The 18,932-nt window shown below is 38.6% G+C and overlaps 1 protein-coding gene across 1 annotated transcript in view; it reads left to right on the forward strand.

Annotated features, from left to right (window-relative positions):
* The window catches only part of LOC119151141 (serine protease HTRA3-like), a 22,022-nt gene extending 3,584 nt beyond the window's left edge, over positions 1 to 18,438 (forward strand). Inside the window, exons 2-9 of the mRNA XM_037394707.1 lie at positions 2,146 to 2,250; positions 3,986 to 4,225; positions 4,943 to 5,087; positions 7,699 to 7,731; positions 8,394 to 8,502; positions 15,081 to 15,129; positions 16,908 to 17,003; positions 18,273 to 18,438. Of these exons, the coding sequence (XP_037250604.1) occupies positions 2,146 to 2,250; positions 3,986 to 4,225; positions 4,943 to 5,087; positions 7,699 to 7,731; positions 8,394 to 8,502; positions 15,081 to 15,129; positions 16,908 to 17,003; positions 18,273 to 18,438 (943 nt within the window). The remainder of the gene's footprint in view (positions 1 to 2,145; positions 2,251 to 3,985; positions 4,226 to 4,942; positions 5,088 to 7,698; positions 7,732 to 8,393; positions 8,503 to 15,080; positions 15,130 to 16,907; positions 17,004 to 18,272) is intronic.
* Positions 18,439 to 18,932: the final 494 nt, after the last annotated feature.

Genomic DNA, 18,932 nt, shown 5'->3' on the forward strand with positions numbered 1-18,932 from the left:
TGTCTTTGCTTCAGGTTCTTTTTTCTGTGGTAATTTAAAGCCTCTCACTTTCTGACTTTTTAGGTCCTCTAACACTTTATTGTGAAAGCTTTCTGAGAGACTATAGGAACTATAGCAACTAGTTCGCTGTCACCACTCACTCTCTATGAATTCATTCAAAGAATAGGACAGATCAGTGAGACATCTTTTCTGTAAATAGGTTAGACTCCTTTGTGCTGTAATCTTTGTAAAGTAATTTACAAGTTACAAGGTTTAATGGTCAGTAAAACATCTGTAGATAAGGATTGGTGAAAATGATCTTTGAACTAGGAACTACATAGAATACCAAAATGCATGAGAACTCTCTTGGACTTCTCTCTTCTTTCTTTTCTGTTTCTTTCCTTTTTTGTGTGATGCTTCCTACCTCCTTTCCTTTTAAAGATTTGGTTAAAAGGAAGCTGATGGAAAAAAGTATATGCTTTCAAAAGACATGCTCTGTATTTGAATTCATTGCTATGTTATGTGATCTATAAATAGGCAAACCTAGAACCCTTAAGCCCAGGTGTTGTCTTGGTATGCAGGAACTACTGTGGAGAAAGTTCATCCTTCAGCATGAGTTGAACTCAGAGCAAATCATGATGGTGCAAAGCATCACTTTCTGAAGAGCTGATATTGTTTAGAAATTAGAGCTTCTCCCTCCTGACTAAATGGCAGAAAAAGAATTATATCTCTGGGGATAAACAGTGTGCTGTTGCACCAGATTTGAAAAAAGCCAAAAATGTTATTGCTGTATCTGATTACAACTTGTTTAGTCCCTTCCCTAGATCCCCTAGTTAATTTTGAAGCATCAGGCTGTACACATGAGAGATTGCTGTTTGAGTGTGGTGATATGTCCCCTAGCATATGTTTAACATATGTGTTGATATGTCCCCATGTATTAGGGACAGCAGAAAGTATGACATGCTAGCACAAGCAATATTACAACTTTGTGATGTTTTGATGTTAGAATCCAGGATGTTGTGACAGTAGAAACCAAGATGCTGATGCTGTGGTTTTTTCCCTCTCCAAGATCTTAATTCCACAGAATTATATTCAGTATTCATAAATGCTGTGTATAGTGCTGTGTAATGTAGTACTATGCTGGCTTCTATCAGAACACTTAGTATTTAGTAAACTGTTGCTATGCCCAGCTGCTTGTGACAGCTAAAATGTGAATTTGCAAAACTTCTTAGGTGCTAAGGTTATCATTTACAGCAGGTTTCTAATGTGTCTACTTCAGAAAAATCCTAACTTGGGTTCTAAATGCCGTTCCCAAATGCTGTGGCTATATTACTTAGCACTTGTTAGACCACGTCTAGAGTGCTGCATCCGGTTTTAGACCCCTCAGTACGAGAATGGTGTTGACAAACTGGAGCGAGTTCAGGAGATCATGGGGTTTGGGGTGGGGTGTGGGCTGGACATATCTCCTGCGAGAAGAAGCTGAGGGAACTGGGCTTGTTCAGCCTGGGGAACAGAAAGCTTCAGGAGGACATAACAGCAGCCTTCTTGTGCTCATGAGGAAATTCCCAGGAAGATGGAGCCAGGCTTTTCACAGTGGTGCTTAGTAGGAGGATGAGAGACAACGGGTATGACTTGAAATGGGTGTCAACAAGAGAGGTCCAGACTAGATACACAAAAAAACTTTTACCTCATGGAGGACAGTGAAGCAGTGGGACAAGCTGTCCAGAGAGTTTCTGGAGTCTCCATCGTTGGAGTTTTGCAAGTTCCAGCTGGACAGAACCTTTGAGCAACCTGGTATGCCTTTGTAGCTGACCCAGCTTTGAGCAGGAGGTTGAACTAGAGATCTCCTGAGTCCTTTCTGGCCTGACATCCTACTGCCCTATGTGTTTTGGGTAATAGTAGCTGTCCTGAGAAAAATACTCCAGACAAGCCTCGTAGACTTCCAAGAAAGCCAATTATAGCCAAGTAATGCTGATATTTAATTTTCTCAGAATCTGCCAAAATGCTGGATAAGTTTCGAACCATCTTAGTGATTTTGATTCCTTTTCCAATACCTGTTTGGAAACTATCCCAGTAGGAGAAACAGACCAATTCAAAGCATTTTTATCTCACTTACTTGGCAAAAAAGGGTATTGTCTTATTAACATATCCAATTCTTTCTGCTAGTATAGGTCACCTACAGTCCAGCAGCCCAAGATACAAATTCAACTTCATAGCAGATGTGGTGGAAAAGATTGCACCTGCAGTTGTGCACATAGAACTTTTTCTCAGGTAACGCTTTGAATTCTTTGTATTTTAATTGCATTGTTTAACAACTGCCTACAAAGGTTTTCCAGTGTAGTAACCTTCATTTTGAGTTCTTGAAGTTCACAGAATACTCTGAAACATTACAGCAGACTCGTTCCAGAGAACCACCCATTTGTGTGTTTTGTTCCTGTTTAGTAGATTTATTTTATTTGGCTACAGTCTACAGTACTTTACAATTATATTGTCTGCCATAAAATGTCTCATCTTTGGACATCTCTTCAGCCTTCACTAAAATGTGTTGCTTGTTGGATTACGTTTATTATCTGAGTTTAAAAAAACTAGTCCAGAAGGTAAGCTGGAAAAACATTGCTCCTTGTTGCTTATTCTACTTTCAACGAGAGGTGATTTTATTTTGGTAGGGAGAACATTAAGAGGTAGCATGTTGACCAGATGTAACCTATCTAAACACAAAAACTATTTCTGATAGGAAAAAAATATACTAAATTTGCTGACCAAAACATACCATTATTCAGTGTACTGAAGCTGGAGCTAAGGTGGCAAGTTTAACACTGAGTGCTCAAAAGAACCTGAGAGACAGGTTTAACATCAAGTGTTCAAACCAGCCTGCTGTCAGAACAAATTACTGCAAATATTATAGGTACTCTATTAACTGAATACCTTGCTGCTCGGCGTGCTCTATTTTTGCATATACTTGAGAATTTTTATAGGGTTTTTTTAATATCCAAAATTGAGATAATCAGTATTTTTGAGACATAGCTTTATGCACACGGTGATTGGTCTTTCGAGAGTGTTACAGCTGAAGATGTTTAAGATCTGCGTATATATAGTTAAGATTTTTCTTTCCCTGCAAGTAAATGTTTTTCCAGCAGCCTGGGCACTAATTGTGATACTGCCTTCTGCCTGGGATTGGCTCCAATTCTTTATTGCTGAATAGCCCAGAACTTTCAAACAATTTCCTAATAAGGACCACATCTTGGAAGAAAGAAGAATTTGTGGACCTTTTCTCATCTTCTGCCCAGGCACTTTCTGTTCCCCTAACAAATCTAAGGTTGTTACAGCAGTTGTTGATGGAGACAAGTCATAATACTTTAAACAGTTTATAAAGTCTTTTAACTGTCTATATTGCAGCAAATCTTGTTTCCCTCCAAGTTTTACCCATTGCTAGTGTTTTTCATTTCTTTTCTTTCACGTTTTCTCAGTCCTTTCAGTTTCCAGACATGATTTTTCCTGCCAGTCTACACTTGGGTTTCATGATTCCCTGAGGTGTCACCTCTTCCATTGTTCCTCTGTCCAGCTGCAAATGTTCCTCCTTCTTCCCTTTTTCTCTTTAGAGGACCAGTCCATTTGTCTGCCCTACTATTTCCTGTTGTTGTTTTATTCCCGTATGGAAGCAGCAACTGGTGGGATCAGATGGGCTCCTCCTCCTTCCCTTTTTGTCACCTAGCCTCTCCTGCAAGGAAGCCTATAAAGATAGAACTGGAAATCAAAGGAAAAGGGCCCTGCGGGTTGTCTGAAAACCTCAGTTCCTGTCTCCCTGAATGACTAAAAGAGATCATAATTTTCAGCAAAGGATCCTTTCTTTGTCAATTATTTTAAATTTAATTTTTGTAAGGGTTGTAACTTTGGTCATCAAATGCTTTGTTGTTTCTCAAGGTGAAAGGTGGTAAATGATTCCTAATGTAATTGTCTCTTAGGTTATGCTTCCCTTTTGAGTTATAATTACTTACATTTTGTACAGGCACCCTCTCTTTGGTCGAAATGTCCCGCTTTCCAGTGGATCTGGGTTTATTATGTCTGATTCTGGTTTAATCGTGACCAATGCCCACGTGGTGTCAAGCACCAATGCTGTATCAGGCAGACAACAATTGAAAGTGCAGCTACAGAATGGAGACACCTATGAAGCAACCATCAAAGACATTGACAAGAAATCTGACATTGCAACAATAAAGATTCACCCTAAGGTGAGTGGCATAAACAGGTGAGTGAATTACTTTGGGAACCCTATTTCAGTTTCATTTAGTATAGAGTGACTGGATGAAATATGTGTTTAGGGATTCCTTGGGCGTATATTTGGGGGAAAGCAATGTACTGAAATTTTGGCCTGGAAATTTTTCCTCTTAGAATTAAATTATCTTCTGTGCTAGGAACTGCTAAAAAACAACAACAAAAAAAATGCAGCTCAGTTAATGTATGGCCAGATTCTGCTATCTTTACCTGAAGACCCTGGCTATTTTGGCTAATCCTGCTAGCTTCGTTCCAGTACATGGATGGCAAGGTGGTACATAGTGTAGGGAGAATGGCAGTCTGGTGAACAGTTAGTTTGTGTGCTGTTGTAGGAGGAGGGAACAATCTGCTGAAAAACAGGGAAGTCTGTGTCAGAATCTTGCTGGCTTTTTTTTTTTTTCTGGATGAAACTGCAAGGTACAAAAACTAACACTTTGTTTCTGGGGACAGTTTAAAGCAGTAATGTGCTGCAGTATACTAATTTTACCTGATGTAAGTTTTGGGTAAACGATAGTGAGTGGCTCTTTCATTAATGTAGTGGAAAGTGTGTGTTCCTAACTTTTTGCTAGTTTTTGATCTTTCCAGTCAGGTTATTTTCAGGTATAATCTAATGTTTGCCTCTTTCTTTCTGTGTTTATTTAAGAAAAACTACCAGTATTGTTACTGGGACACTCTGCTGATCTGAGGCCAGGAGAATTTGTGGTGGCAATTGGAAGTCCATTTGCCTTACAGAAACCGTGACAACAGGTATTGTCAGCACTGCTCAGCGAGATGGCAAAGAACTTGGCCTGCGGGACTCTGATATGGATTATGTTCAGACAGATGCTATTATCAATGTAAGTACTAGGTATGCGAGGAGCTGAGTTTTGCAGTCCTGGGACCTTGAAATCCCCACCTATTCAGCAGGGAAGTGTGTGCTTGTAAAGATGAATCCACTAAAATAAAAGCTTTGTTAATATCAGGAATAGTCTGCTCTTATAAAAGCTATACAGTGTCTGTAAGTTGTATTCAGGCTTTAGTGTTGTGAAAGGTATAATAAATAAAACTACCCTCCTTGAGGTTGTCTGTGGAGGTGTTACATATGACAGACCCTCTCATTCAGTAGTTTGTGCAGTAACACGTGATTGTACAGACCAGCAGTAAATCTGCACATTTCTCTTTCTGCTTGTTCAGCTGACCTGGCCAAGCAAGCTGTAGAATAGGGCCAAAGTTTCATTCATCTCCATGCATTAGAACCAGATGGAGTAGTCAAGTTGATAGTGTCTGCTTAAATTTAACGACAGGACACCCAGCTAAGAACTTAAGGAGGGGGCCGGTTTTTTTTGTTGTTCTTGTTTTCCCTTTGCGTATCACATACTCCAAGTAAAAATCTAGACGTAAAATATCTAAAATTTGAGATAGTTTGGAGTTAAGTGTCCCAGCACTGCATGTTCTATAGAAATACACGAAAATAATGTCCCTTTAGAGCAGCTTGGAGGGATCCAAAGAGCTTAAATAAAGTCCTTGTGTGCGTATATAACTTGTGCAGATTCTAAAACAAGTGTTGCTTGCATATCTGAGGTAGAAAATGTCCTGAAATTTTATGGCATAAATCTGTTATACATTGAAAGGGATATTTTCAGGATTTATTTGCTGAACCTCAAAGTCAAATTTGACATAACAAGTCATAAGTCTTAGCTTTTTACACAGGCAAAGCGCTTCAGAAATGTTTATCGTCACAGACTTGTTGAGAGAAACTGTATGGGAAGAAAGAGGGTAATTACTTTTCATGCTAGGTATTACATGGAAGTGAGCTTTTTCAAAAAGCTTCTATATGAATCAGGAGCTGGACTTCTTAAGACATTTAATTGGAATTACTCTCTTCAGTCGTGTAAGGAGAATAGGAGAACTTATGCAAAATGTGTTACTTGGGAGTGCACACTGAATTGGTGGCAGAGACAGAATTAGAACATGGGATTCTTGACTTCACGCCTATACACATTCCTCAAGATCACACTGCTTCCTTGTGTATACACTAGACATTCAGTGTCCTCAGAAGCTAATGATCAAGTTTAGACAAGGATAGCAGAGTGTATCAGATAATGCTAGACCAAATGGAATAGTGATAGCAGAGGAGGTAAGGAAAATGACAATATATTTATATGCTTTGCCATCTGAGACCACAGAATATGAAGATAGTCCCTGGCATAGGGATGCTTTGTGCTTAGCTGATATACTAGTTTTCTCCTGAGAATGGGAGGAGTTTGAGAGCTGCTCTGTTCAGAGCATTCCTGTGGCTCAGCCAAGACTTTCCTGCAGGAATGTGCATGCAGCTGCCTTCTGAGAAATGCTGGGAGAGCAGGAACATGGCAGGAGGAAAACAAGGCCGTACGTTCCTAAATGGAGCTATGCTACATGTGCTGTAGTTCTTTCATTATCGTGTTCTTCAAGCAGAAGACAAGTGAATGAAAGATGATATGCTGAGGAAGCCTGAAAAATCATTACCTTGGTTCCTTTGTGTCAGACATAAAAATCAAGTGTGTAGCCTGTGATTGCTGATACGATGTAAGAAACTGATCTCTGTTTAAACACAAACTTCAAAGCTGTTTTAAAAACTTTAAAGTCTCTTTTAGTCTTCTGAGACTGTATAAAGTTTGCCCAGTGCTATCTAAGTATAAACAGTTCATATGGCTCGTGTTGCTATCATGCATCACTTAGCTTTTGTTTCTTTGAGTAGTAAGTTGCTGCTCTTGGCTGTGCGGTAGACCTACTTGAAAACTCTGGCCTCACTCGGAAACAAACATGTTGGGCCAACATGAAGATGGACCAGACTTCTCCAGCTCTCATTTCCCGTAGTACTGTTGGATGTTTCCTTTGACGGTCATTAGGTATTAGGCAATTTCAGGCTTCTCAGAGCTGCTTATATATGCCCTCTCTACAGACAGTCTGTGGTTACTAAATCAATCCTTATGTAGTACCTACCTCATAGCAATATGCTATGATTAAATATGTAAGCACTGTGTCTCTGGTAAAGAGAGATTGACAGTGGTACAAACCAAGTGATGAATAAAACTACTAAAGAACGGTATGTGCACCTCACTGAAATATAGCTTTAAATAGCAGTAATTATTTCAAAACTTAGTTCTGAAAATCTTTAGAAGAATAACAAATACTAATTTTAACTATTTAATTATTCTTCTTAAACTTAGGATCTAACTATTTGGAGTGGTAAATTGCCACTCCTAACTTAAGGCCTGTTTCTGGAAAAAAAATACCTTTACCACAAGAACTGTGAACGAGTAGGGTAGGACCTACCTGTAATCAGTGATCAATATTGCGTCTTTCAATGCTGCCTAAGAAATGACCTGCTCTCTTTCATTTACTTACAAACAAAATACTGTTTGAAACGAAAATTGCATTTCCTACCGTGAAGCACCAATTTATTGTTCCCTTATGTCATTTTTACAGTACGGCAACTCTGGAGGACCTCTAGTTAATCTGGTAAGTCCATGTGACCTGGCTTTTGTTTTGTTTCAAGAGCTATTTTGAAATTAGTGGAAGAATATTTTTTTGGAATGATTCATAGGTCATACCAGCTTACAGTCATTCAAGCTAATGATAGGCAGATACCCTGAAGCTAACACAAGCTCTGCAAATTAGGTCTCAGTTCATACACCGTGGAAAACATTTTATTATAAAGCAGAGGAAATTTTACACAGCAGTGAGGAAAATGGGATCTGGAAGGAGCAGTTAGGCTCATTCACGCTATGAAACCTGGGATGCACGGCAAAGATGAGACCTGATTAATCCGCACAACTGATTTTAAAATAGATTGCTTAAGCCAGCAGTGATTTGGAGGTCGGTGAATTGTGGCTGTAGTGGTAGTAGTGACTCCACTGCCCACTCAGCAGAGTGAATCTCTTTCCAAGTGGTGGGATGGACCTTGGATGAACAAACTGTACTGTAATCTCTCTGGCCATCACAGTTAAATGCAAAAAGGATTGTGAATCAGAGCCCAGATCCTCCCTTACAAGTAATGTTTTATTTCTTGAGTGATTACAACACTCTAAAATTTCTTACAACAGCTTTTAACATGAAATGCTAAGCAATGAGCTGAACCCTGGCACTTAAGAGCAAATTAATTGGGTGCTGTCTCTCAACAGGATGGTGAAGTTATTGGGATTAACACCTTGAAGGTCACAGCTGGAATTTCTTTTGCTATTCCTTCAGACCGTATCACTCAGTTTCTCACAGAGTCACATGACAAACAAAGTAAGGTAAGATTGCAAGAAACAGTGACATCTTTGAGTTACTATCCTGATCTGTCATTGAAGTGCCAAAGACATGGTTGTCTTTGCAGGTCAGTGAATTGTGGCTGTAGTGGTAGTAGTGACTCCACTACCTGTTACTGAAAGGAGCAGCATTTTTTTACAGTATAAAACACTATAGACTTGGAAATAGAAAACAGCTTCAGTGAAGCAGGAGAGACATTGTGTTACTCAAACGCCCAAAGAGTAGACAGTATCTGTATAAATCTGGGGAAAACAGCCTCTGAGAACAGTGAGGACACAGCCTCAAATGATCTTAAGAACAATGGTGACTTGGTCAAGGAGTCTTATCCTCACATATTGTCCAAACAAAAAGGAGATTGAAATGTATTGTGGAGAATAAGGTCAAAACTTTTTAAAACACTTGTCCATAGATGGAGTATAGTGTGTGCACTATCAATGGATGATCTTTATTTTGCTATGGTCATCTATGTCAGTGCTATACAATTGGATATTGTGCTAGATTCTCAGACCCCCGTGGAGATAGAGCTGTGTTCTAATTCCTGAAAAAATACAAAGGCAAGCAGGGGGAGAGGCTGAAAAAAAGAAGAGCCTCTGCACCAAAGAGCATATAAATCTGAATATACCAGCAACTGACAATTGCAGTACTCTGGACTTTTTGATGTGCCTGCCTCATATATGTCACACTAGATTAGGTGTCATTCTACGTGCTGCACAGCAAAGCTGATCTAGTAATGTTTCATCCAAGCCAAACCTTCCTTTCTCTTTTGCTTGCCAATTTATCTGTCTACACCCTACTCGTCTTTTATCATGACTGTTGGCTGCTGCTTCTCTTGAATCTTCTTGATATTAATCTTGTCTTCTCCTGAGTTCATCCTAATTGCTGATGCCAGGGTTATTCCCCTACACTGTTTGCTCAGTGTTCTCTCAGATACTGTTATTTCAGAAACTTCCCTTAGTCAGAGGTCTTAAAGTTATGCATCTGCTTGTGTATTTGAGACCATCGCATTCTGATGGGTCCCCTCATCTGTGTTTTGCCGACTTCCCCAAATCAGATTGTTTTCACTTGTTGATTTGGGGGAGGGGAGTCGGTGAAAGAAAGTTGTTAATTATGTGCTGAAAAGTACATTTCAAACTAGCTGAAATAGTTTTGTTTCAGCCAACAAGTCAAAAGAACTATTTATTCACCCAGGTTACTAACTGTTTGTTGGCTTCTGAGAGACGCAGGTCTGTATCATTAGTGATGTTCCCCTTCAGAACCAAACTGCTCATCTCAAAACAGGGAGGAGCGATGGCTTGCTCTGCTGGCATGGCTCTAGGGGCAGGAATGCAAGGCTTGTGCAGAAAGCCCACCATCTGCCAGTGAGTTCCTGGAAACTAGGGCTGGAAAGTCAGTGAAGGCTAGAGATGTTGCCACTGAAATCAGCCACCTTGCTCCTTCAGGCACCTTTGCCTCCAGAGAATGATGAATCCACTGAGCCCAGACAGAGGGCCTAGAGATAACTTTGCCTGTGGAACCCTAAGAGAAAACATGGTGAAATTTAATCTTGAGATTGGAACATACTGATTTTTTTTTTTTTTTATCATTTGCATTATCCCCTAATCAAAGGAGAAGGATTCACACTCACTCATAGCATTAGTGTGACCATTAGTGCTTGGTATAACCCTGGGTACAGGCAGTTTTTATTTTTTTAATTTTTTTTTTCTTTGCTTGTCTGAAGTACCTTTTGTACTTTTGCTGCAGGCAGAAGCACAGTCATTTAGAGCCCTTGATGCATAGAGAAGGAGAATTTCTAGGAGATATTTTTCACCATATTTGAGACATAGAATTTTCATGTTTGTTGTATAGGCGTTATTTCTTGATATAGGGAATTTATGTAAGCAGAACTTTTGGGCTGTTTTATCATGTTTTCTTTTGCTCCAATTAAGTTTCAGAAGTTTCAGTGGAATCCACCCTTATGGTACAGTTAAATCATAGAAATAAGTTTAAGGGTATTAACATTTTGCTTTAACTAACATATTTCCTGAAGATAATAAAACTCCCTTAGGAAACTGATTTTCGCAGATTTACTCTGGCGTGTAAGAGATATTAAACAATATTTTGAGTAAGCTTGAACTTAGTCTTTAAATCTGAGTTGATCAGATAACTACCAGTTTTATATAGAAGGCATATATTTTTGAAGTCACATCCATTGCATATAACTGCAAATATATAATCTACTGATGTACAGGAGTGGAGAAGGGGAGGAAAAAGGAGAGGACGGTATCTGAATGCAGTGTCTGCAATGATTATGATTATCGAAGCATTCTATATTACCTAATGCATGGGTAATACATGATAATAGCTAATAGATAATTTTTGACCAACGATTTACCACATTCTGCATAGAGATATTTATCTTTTGAATCATCTGAAAGTCTTTACTGATTTCAGATTTATCAGTAATAGTGTTAACCTCCTTTTATAGTTAGGAATTACTAAACTGGTGCATGAAGTTAAGTGTCTCCATCTAATCTCAGTTTTTAACCATCTGTGTGTTCTGTCTTTACCTCCAGAAGTCATAGATATATTAAGCATTGACTGTTTTGACTGGGTTGTTTTTTGTTGTTGGTGTTTGGTGTTTTGGTTTTTTCTTTTTACTTCAGTGTCTTTTATTAGTATCCTGTAGGAATTTCTCGGTTTCAGTCTTGGCTCTGCCATCTATTTCTAGTTTACACTTGAGAAGGATGGTAAAAGTAGAAAGTGTTCAAACATGGATCCTCTAGAATGGAAGACAGTAAGTTAGCAATTTGACAAAATATTAAAGAGAAAATCCAGCCTAAGAGGTCAGCCTGGGCTCTCATATTATTTTAGCAGAGAAGTGAATAAACCTTGTTTCAGATGGGCAAGGAGAAATAGGGGAGTTCTGCATTGGCCACACCAGTTCATTTATATGAATCTTCTTACGTTCCCAGAACACTTAATTGGTTGTGTTGAAACTATATGCTTACCTGTGTATTTTTATGATTATTAATGATAATTATTACCAATAAACATTAGGGCTGCTTAGGAGGCTTGCTAAGTATAGATTCAGAATACTGATTAAATTCAGCTATGCGTTATATGTGATGATGCACATTATTTGGCATTATAGATTTGAGCTGTTTTCATGGTTTCTGTTTGGCAATGGAATATTTTCTTAAATACTTTCAGGACTGCTCATGCAATCTGCAAGACCATCTTAAGTGCAAAAGGAGCAAGCAGAGAAGTAGGAATTTAGCCTGCCACTTGAATAAAAAGTGCAGGATTCGTTTCTTCACTCAGAAATCTTGGCAATATCCTGGCCCTACTGAAACCAACTGTAATGGGGATACTCATGTGCCAGAGTTAACTCATGTCCGTAAGAGTCTGAGTACCTGACCCCTTCATTTGGATTTATCAGGGGTTTTTTTGCCACAGTTTATAAGTCATAAACACTTCTACCTTCAGCCTGTGATTACCTCTCTAGTTACCTAGTATCTCTACTGTATAAGCATCGGTAAAACCAGAAAGGTTTCACACTAAAGCAAATGCTTTCCTTACTGTGGAACAGAAATCTCCATAGTGAGCTGCTTCTAGATACTTGGGGTCAGCTGCTTGTGACTTTGTATTAATGCAAAACAGATTTAAGTTTAAACTAGTAGTTGAAGCTGGTTTGCTTTACTTTGTACCACTGGAATCAGTATTCAGTCTGGCCTGCTGTTTACAAAAATGAAATGAGATTTGAATATCTCTCTGCTGTGCTATGCTCCAGCTTTAAGTGGTTTCCCATTTGTTCAAGCTGATTGTTCCTATGTATTGGCCTTCTTTTGACTGCTGCTGGGACTTCACCCTGGTGACGTGCTTCTCAGATTTACAGCCTCACTTTATTCCAGTTCTCCTAATTATTTTTTCTTCTGCCTCATGGTTGCACAAATTGCCTGAATGACAGGTTTTGAGACTTTCATTCACAGAACAGATGTAATATGACAGTGTTAGTTCAAGGTGCCACACGCAGTTCTGCTAATGTGACTTAACCTTTACATCAAAATGCCTATCCTTTGGGGATGGTAAAACAGTGTAATAGCTTGTCTGTGCCTGTCCAGTGTCTGCTGATACTTCCAATAGACTGCACAATTATATTCCCTTTAATCATTGTTGATGAAAGCTTTGGTTCTTGTGCAAGATATTTGACTTAAGTTAAACTGAATGGAATGGACTTCTGCAAAACAAGACAAATATTTTTTTATATATGTATATTTTTAACCTGTATTCTGACATCAGAAGTGGCTGGAGGATGGGAAGGGGGGTAATCTAGTCTCTGCTGCTAAAATAATGATTAGATCACAGCTATTAGTTTTATTTTATACAGTAGCCTGCTACTGTTACAGTATGCACCACTGTTTGCAGGGTGGCAAACTTATTTTGGAGAGAGGGCTGAAGGCCATTTTGAATTTTAATGCATGAACATGAATGAAATGATACCCCAACCTGCCCAAAGATGATGGTAGAATAAGACTTCTAGTTTTAAAAAAGTCTGTAGTTACCAGATTTATTTGTACCCCCCACCCCCAAACCTCATTTTATCATTAGCCACTGGGGAATTAGTGCCCTTTTTGATCAGCAGCATTTCTGCTTTGGTTTTCTGTTCTTGCCCAATCTCATCCTTGCTGCTTTATTTCTTCCAGATAGGTTTCTCTTGTCCCTTCTTTCATTTTTCTTTCATGGAAACATTCCTAACTCATGCCCCAGAATATGCTTTGTGCTTCTGCATATTTTGCATCACACAGGTGATGACCAGTAGCAAACCGTTTAATGCAAACAGTAAACTGTCACCAGAGAGTCTGTCATCTGTGTTTCATGAAGACAACTTAGATCATTTAACTGTCCACTTTACAGGGATGGAGAGATTATTTTCAGGTGGAGAATTATCATGTTTGGATATTTTTAAAAAGTGAAAAACTATGTTTATGCCAGGTAGACTAGAGAAGCACTATGAATTACACTAGGTCATGGCCATGCCCAAAGCTTTTGAGACTTCGGTTTTGAGTAGTTAGACTTCTTCAAGACACTTTTACTGTAGCTGACTTTGATCGCATTAGTTTCACTTTAAAGCAGAAGAGAGCCAGAACAGTTCAGGGAATAACAGGGGTGACAGTTACAGTTGTAAGATTCAGTGTGTAGCAAATCCAACGTTTAGTAGTTTAGTAGCCAACATTTTCACTGACACTAATGGGAATATTGGACATGTATAAGATTCAGGACCAATTCCTTTACTTGGGACTATTTTTCTTGGAAAGAATAAGAGTTAGAGAAGACTGTGTGTATCTCCTTTTCAAACTGTTTCCTCACATGAGAACATGGAGAAGCTCAAAGAAATTGTGAAGTAGTTATGCTGGCACAAGTAAGGGGAAAAGCTGTTTCATACCGGATATAACTAACTACTGAAGCAGTCACTTCAGGAAGTCATCAAACTGCATTTTTTTTTCATAAGACAGCTGTGCAATATCATGATTACTAAAAGCCAACTGCAGAAGTGTGGTGCTGTTTCTAAAGGAGTAAATTTTCACCATTTAAAATTCTACAGTCTTGGCTAATCATAGAATAGTTTGGATTGGAAGGGACTGTTTAAGGTCATCTAGGCCAACTCCCTCTGCAGTGAGCAGGCACATCTTCAGCTAGATCAGGTTGGTCAGAGCCCTGTCCAGTCTGACCTTGAATATTTCCAGGAATGGGGCATCTACCACCGACCTCTCTGGGCAACCTGTTCCAGTGTTTCATCACCCTCATAATAAAATTTTCTTCCTTATATCTCATCTAAATCTACCTTCTTTGAGTTTAAAACAGTTACCCCTTGTCCTATTGCAGCAGACCTTGCTAAAAAGTTTGTTCCCATCTTTCTTATAAGCCCCCTCGAAGTATTGAAAGGCTGTAATAAAGTCTCCCTGGAGCCTTATCTTCTCCAAGCTGAACAACCACAACTCTCTCAGTGTTTCTTCATAGGAAAGGTGTTCCATCCCTATGATCATTTTTGTGATCACTTTGGCTAAGGTGTATGGGGTTTTTTTTACTTTTAATTCTTTGGGGTAGAAATAACAAGCCATTTGCATTAGAATCAGTGTGAGTCTTTTGGTTGTCCTTTCCCTGAAAGGTGGAAATTTTAATTTCTTTAAATCCCATTTCTACATTTTGGTGAGAACACCATATGATTGAATTGTCTTGACCAGTTTCAGATGAAATGGTAGTTGGTTAAGAAATTTTCCATTTACTGAAGTCATGTGATTAGTAGATCACAGAATTCTTCCTGAATTTCCTGAAGGAAAACTAGTGGAGTATAAATGAGCTTCTCTCTTACTCTCATTTGCAGGGAGAGGGATTGTCATTGTGTACACCAATGCTAACCAAAATAAAAAATGACCTCAGTGTAGATGTGTATGACTTCTGCTTGGTTTTATCGAAAGCTGATGACTTAAAATACATGTCAATTAAAATGGGATGTTTCAAAGTAGTTACTTCGTCAATGTTTGCCAAAATTTCTTAAATATACTTTGTATTACTTTCAGATGGGAAGAAGCGTTTCATTGGCATCAGAATGCTGACAATAACACCTGCGTAAGTATCTTAGAAAAGTAGTCTGTATGATCGTGCATACACCATGTGATCAATAGTGGTTCAGAACTTCATCATTCAGCTTTCATTACAAATTTCCAGAAAATCCAGAAGTGTGCATTTGCTTCTATGAAATCTGTGAACATTTTAATGATGCTAGTGAAATACATGTTCTGAGACCTGGAAGATCACTGTCAGTCACTGTCTAAATACTGGTAATGGTGGATGCTCTGTTGATAGCTGAGGGAAGTTAGGAAGAGCCTGAACAGAGATTTTGGTTCTTCACGAGGATGTCTGGAGTTAACCCGGGTTTTAGGTGACATCTAAACAAGCTGCTCTTTTCAGGTGACTGAGTGCCAATGGCAGATTAGCTGCCTGAGGGTTTGGTGGTAGTTTTGTCAGTGCCAGTGGAGGCCATATGATGTGAGATTTAGTGCCTAACCATTAACTGGGAAGAAAGTAGTTGCTAAAGTGCAGAAGTAAAGCTTAATGCCTCCATGTTAACAAAGCCAGAATATGGGCGCTCTCTTCCAGTTCTTTACTGTCTTTTCTGTCTCATGTTGCTTTGTGTCTTCCCATTATGAGGATATATTCTGGGATAACAAATGAGGAGTCTTATGGTTCTTGTGCAGCAGTAAGCGCACTTCCAGCATGGCAGTAGGCTACAGAATTAAACAAGACAATTTCCAGCTGGGGTTGTAGTAAAGCTATCTTTTATTTATTGAGTTACACTCTTGCAGTCCTCCCCAGAGGGTCAGATCCTCAGCTGGAATGAATCGGTGTAATGGCATTAACATCACTGGGCCACCACTGATGGAGAGAAACTCAGAATGTTTCTCTGCATAATTGTGAAGTAAACGTGCTAAGATTTTACTGCTTTTGTGGCATCTAATGGAGCAGTGTAAGATGTCTCCAGGCCCGTTTCCAGGAAAGGACTACTTCCCCTAGTGTGTTTGCTTTAGTCGTTTAATTGTTAGCTTCCTCATTACAAAATCAATGCAGTGAGGCTATGTGCAGCCATTTTGGCTTGCTTTCCATCTGAGGGACCCCAAGTTTTTGTGGCAGACAGCAGAGTAATCCATCATTAGTTTAAAACCATTTCTTTCCAGAAATGGGTTTTAAACCACACTGTACACAGACCTGAAATGATGTCATCCCCTCAGAAACGGGGGTATATTTTTAGAGGCTATTTTGCAGATGATTCCTGTCGTCTTTCTTTAGAAAGGGATGCACAAACAATCCTCAAGAAAATTTGAGGAAGCTGGTTTCCTTGGAAAAGTCTCACGGTTCTCATCTATCTGATGACTGAAGTTATCAAAGGCTTTACTGTTCTAGATAAAGACAAACTAAGAATGTCTTGCAAAATAAAAGTATCAAAATAGTTAGCAAACTTCTGCCCCACCACCAGCATTATTTTTTTTGGAGCAGGAATGTCTTTTATCCCTGTACAGCACCTAGGACAGAGTGTGCTACTGTCTCTGTGCTCTTCTACAGTGCCATCTGTGCTACTGCCATAAATAGCAAAAGTCAGGTTCTTGCAGGAGATGTACAAGACCATTAAATACAGTATGCTTTGCACAGTTAAGTAGTTCTAACTCTTAAAAATCTGTATTACTGCTTTTAATCCAATTTCAAATCCCCTGTGTTCTCATCACAAGAACAAGAAGCAAACAGTTAAGTCATTCATTTTTGGTCACAAAAAAATGTGAGAATAAATAAGAATTTTTGAATGCTTCTGCTTTTGTAGTGGAATAAAATGCTGTATAACTTTGTTCTTTTAGCTTGGTGGAAGAACTGAAACACAATAATGCTGATTTTCCTGATGTCAGAAGTGGAATTTATGTACATGAAGTTGTTCCAAACTCACCTTCTCATAGGTATGTAGAGCACGTAATCTTCTTCACCATAAATAAATCTTCAGATAGATACTAGTAGGTAATATTTCTGTTTATATTCAAGTACTTCCTCATACCAACCTTGATTTGTATTTAAACAAAAATTGTACCTTTACGTGTAAAAAAAAAAAAAAAAAAAAAAAAAAAAAGAATAGTCAAGATATTTGTGCTAAGAATCTACTCATGTCTAAAGAAGTTAAATATTTCAATAGCAGACTATTTTAAATCATAGAATCATTTAGGTTGGAAAAAATCTTATAAGGCCACCACTAAACCATGTCCCTAAGTGCCACATCTACACATCTTTTAAATACCTCCAGGAATGGTGACTCCACCACCTCCCTGGGCAGCCTGTTCCAGTGCTTGACAACCCTTAAGGTGAAGAAAATTTTCCTAATATCTGATCTAAATGTCCCCTGGCATAACTTGAGGCTGTTTCCTGTTGTCCAATCGCTTTTTACTTGGGAGAAGAGACTGACACCCACCTTGCTATAACCTCCTTTCATGATGTTATGAAACATTAACAATGTGCAAATATAAAGAACACCCCGAGTACAATTAATTACATTTTGGTTTTGAAAGGTATGTTGAATATTAATAAATAGAAACTTGGATTAAATTTGAACAGGAAACAGGATAGCATTTACAGAAGAAATTGTCAGAGCTATTATCTGAGACAGTGCTTTATCTTAGAGGAAGAGACTACTTTACAGAACGGTTGGAAAATAAATATTTCTAAAAATGTTTTTTAGGAATTACTAAGATACAAAGGCAATAAAAGCAGCTATCCTGGATTACATCTGAACATCAAGAAAGAAATAATTTACCTGTAGTTCAGTTGGTACGCATTGCTTGTCTTGAAATTTTGAGAGTGGTTTAATTTCCAGTGCTTGAAATGCATACTGGAGAGAGAAAAGCGTGTTCTTGCAAATGGATGGAGTGGAGTGAGTCACTTGTGGCTAACAGGCTTTTCTGTTTCTCCCTTGCTGTAGTTTTGTGGAAGACAAAGAGAAAGCGGGGCTACTTGTTTTTTCTGTTTTAGAAGAAAATCCTCAGTTGATGCGAGCCTGATTTTGCATTTAGCGAGTTAAACCAGTTATTCTCTTTCAGTAGGAAGGGTGGAATTTCACTTCAGTGGAAATTAAAACAAGTTAAAATTTACCACATCAGCCAAAGAGGTGGTGAATAGTCTTTGTACTTTTGCTGCACGTAGAATGCATACTTACTGCCTTTTTCTTCTTGTCTTTGCAGAGGAGGGATCCAAGATGGAGATATTATTGTTAAAGTCAATGGGCGTCCTTTGATGACTTCCAGTGACCTGCAAGAGGCTGTGATGAATGAATCACCTCTACTACTTGAAGTTCGAAGAGGAAATGATGACTTGCTATTTAACATTGAGCCTGAAGTTGTAATGTAAATAGAGTTGAGGAAGCTCTCACCATAATTAAACTCACTTATTCTGGAACACTAGATACCTCCTTTACAGCTACAGTAATTATACTTCCTGTTGACTAATGACAAGGTGGACTAACTTAATTGCCTGAGCCATTTCTGTACATAGTAGCTAGAATGAATTCAACTATGCCATTTATAGAAGATTTAACTTTGAAAGAAATTTAAGAGCTGTGTTCTGGTTTGGGTAGCTGGTAGAAATGGGGTCCAATTCCTGCAGATTCAGTTCTGCATTTTAAAAGACTAAAATACTACTGGAAGTGAGGAAGCATGTTGAAAGGGGAAATTATTCTTAAAACTACAGTCAGGGCTGCAGCAGAACCAAGCTATTGCAATGCACAATTGAGTGATTTTTTTGTATAACTTTTTCAATGTGAACCTAGTATTGGGAAAGCTTGTATTTGTTCTTAGTGCTTCTATGCTACGTGTCAGTGCAGGTAGATTAAATCTGTAATTGTC

This window comes from Falco rusticolus, chromosome 1 (genome assembly GCF_015220075.1).
Source record: "Falco rusticolus isolate bFalRus1 chromosome 1, bFalRus1.pri, whole genome shotgun sequence".
Lineage (NCBI taxonomy): Eukaryota > Metazoa > Chordata > Aves > Falconiformes > Falconidae > Falco > Falco rusticolus.